The sequence below is a fragment of the Priapulus caudatus genome, unplaced genomic scaffold (assembly GCF_000485595.1).
Source record: "Priapulus caudatus unplaced genomic scaffold, Priapulus_caudatus-5.0.1 Scaffold170, whole genome shotgun sequence".
Classification (NCBI taxonomy): domain Eukaryota; kingdom Metazoa; phylum Priapulida; class Priapulimorpha; order Priapulimorphida; family Priapulidae; genus Priapulus; species Priapulus caudatus.
In genome coordinates, this window is record NW_014577231.1 from 320,804 (window position 1) to 322,945 (window position 2,142).

General features: G+C 39.5%; 1 protein-coding gene across 1 annotated transcript in view; it reads left to right on the plus strand.

Annotated features, from left to right (window-relative positions):
- Positions 1–2,142, plus strand: part of LOC106806629 (leghemoglobin-2-like) — a 5,588-nt gene that overhangs the window by 1,878 nt on the left and 1,568 nt on the right. Inside the window, exon 2 of the mRNA XM_014808631.1 lies at positions 1,774–2,008. Within this exon, the coding sequence (XP_014664117.1) occupies positions 1,774–2,008 (235 nt within the window). The remainder of the gene's footprint in view (positions 1–1,773; positions 2,009–2,142) is intronic.

Below are 2,142 nucleotides of genomic sequence, written 5' to 3' on the forward strand. Positions count from 1 at the left end.
TATATATATATATAATTGAAATGATCATTTTCGAGGTTGAATTCTTGGTATAATAATGTATTATACCTCGAAAATTATAGGAATTTTCACGAAATGTATACGAATTGTTGAAAATTTTCAGAGAAGACGTTTTTGTTGGGTTTTTAGGAATCCATTGCCACGACAATATAAAAACTGTAAGTTGCAATACATGGGGAATGCGAACACGTGCGGAAAGGTTGAGGATTAGTAGTAAAACATATCGGATAATTACTCGGGAATCTTGCAACATAAGTAGGCCTATATATTAACGTGGCGATCTACCAGGGAACATATCAGGAGTCTATCAATATATTGACAGACTCCTGAACATATGTTTGAGATTCCATAGCAATAAAACGCACGAGGCCGTTAAAGTAAAGTAAAGTAAAGTAAAGTAAAGTAAAGTAAAGTAAAGAAAAGTAAAGTAAAGTAAAGTAAAGTAAAGTAATCTTTATTTTCATCGCTACAGGACATACAGCCTTTACAGGGTAACATGAGCTATTGAAATAGCTCTTAAACAGATATCAAACAAATGTAAGATAACAAGTGTATGATAACAGAATATATGGTAGTATGACATGACTTAGGATTTTTTTGTTACATATCACATTTCAGACAGATAAAATGATTAAAACTGATGAAATGAAAAAAAACATATAGGTTATAGGACTGGTAGCTGATAGAGATTTCTGAGAATTTCAACTCTTTTAGTAAGAATAATAATTGTGTCATTGAATGTTTAATATCGCGCGCGTAGCCAATGCGAATATATAAAGTGAATTCTCCACCCGCCATATTTACTTCCATCACGTGACCGGTTTTCATGCATCGTTTCTTTAAATATTCACTGGTTATTCAAAATGAACCAGATCTATAAAGACAAGATTATCAAGTGTCCCCTCAAAAGCCAACCCGATCTGTCGCACTTTTAATAGTCACCAGGTTTATCAAAAACCAGTCCGTATATCGTATATTCGTACGTAAATTTGTGCATTTATAATGCGCCGCCATCTTTATTTACTCCACGCGACGCGATCTTATTACCTCCGCCAGGGGCTTGGCGGGGGTTATGTTTTCACCGGCGTGTGTTTGAGTGTTGGTTTGTGTGTTTGTGGGTTTGTTCAAAATGTCACATTGAGAGAACTCAGCTGCCTTGGCGGAAGTCTGTGCTCTCCGAGTGCTCTAGTATTATAATTAGGTTTAGGTCAATGCTTTCGTTGTAAACATTCGCACAATCTTCTATTAAAAAAATCGCGCCACAAATACACATTAATTGGTGTTTTTCCTTATTCAACGACTGACCCGTTATTTCGCAACCTTTTCATCAATCGCCGTCTTCTTAGATGAGATATGTTCTTCGAGCACGCCTCACACAAAGACGTATCCGTGCATTTCCGCGCGAAATGAACTGCATGGGGACTATTGTCAGAAACAAAATGAACCCTAACATTAATCCTAACATTAACTTCACCTCTCAGACCGTTGAAAGAAAAACACGGTAAAGTTACGAGTTTGTCATATATACGCAGTATATATAGCGGCCCTAAAAAACGTTCACGTTAAAATAAGATATATATTTTACATTATAATATCACGTTAAGACTAATTTCCCTTCTGAAAATCCCCCACCCCAAACACATAACAGAAAACATTAACGCTAAGACTATATCACGTTAAGACCAACTTTCCTTCTGAAAACGCCACCCCCGAACACCCACCCCTGATCGTTCGCAACGTACCATCCCTCCCCAGGTTCTTCAGGAAGAACCCGACCTACAAGGACAAGTTCTCGCACTTCCGTGACCAGAGCCTTGACGAGCTGGCGAAGGGGGGTAACCCTAAGCTGCAGGTGCACGCTTCGTCCGTGTTCGACTCGTTCGAGGCGATGGTTGAGAATATCGACGACGTTGCCATGACGTCGTCTCTGTGGGACAACACCTCGCGTCGCCACTACGTGTCGCACGGCATCGACTTCCATCACTTCGAGGTAAGAAGCGTTAGAAGAGTTAACTTATATTACGAACACATCTCCTCTCTCTCTCTCTCTCTCTCTCTCTCTCTCTCTCTCTCTCTCTCTCTCTCTCTCTCTCTCTCTCTCTCTCTCTCTCTCTCTCTCTCTCT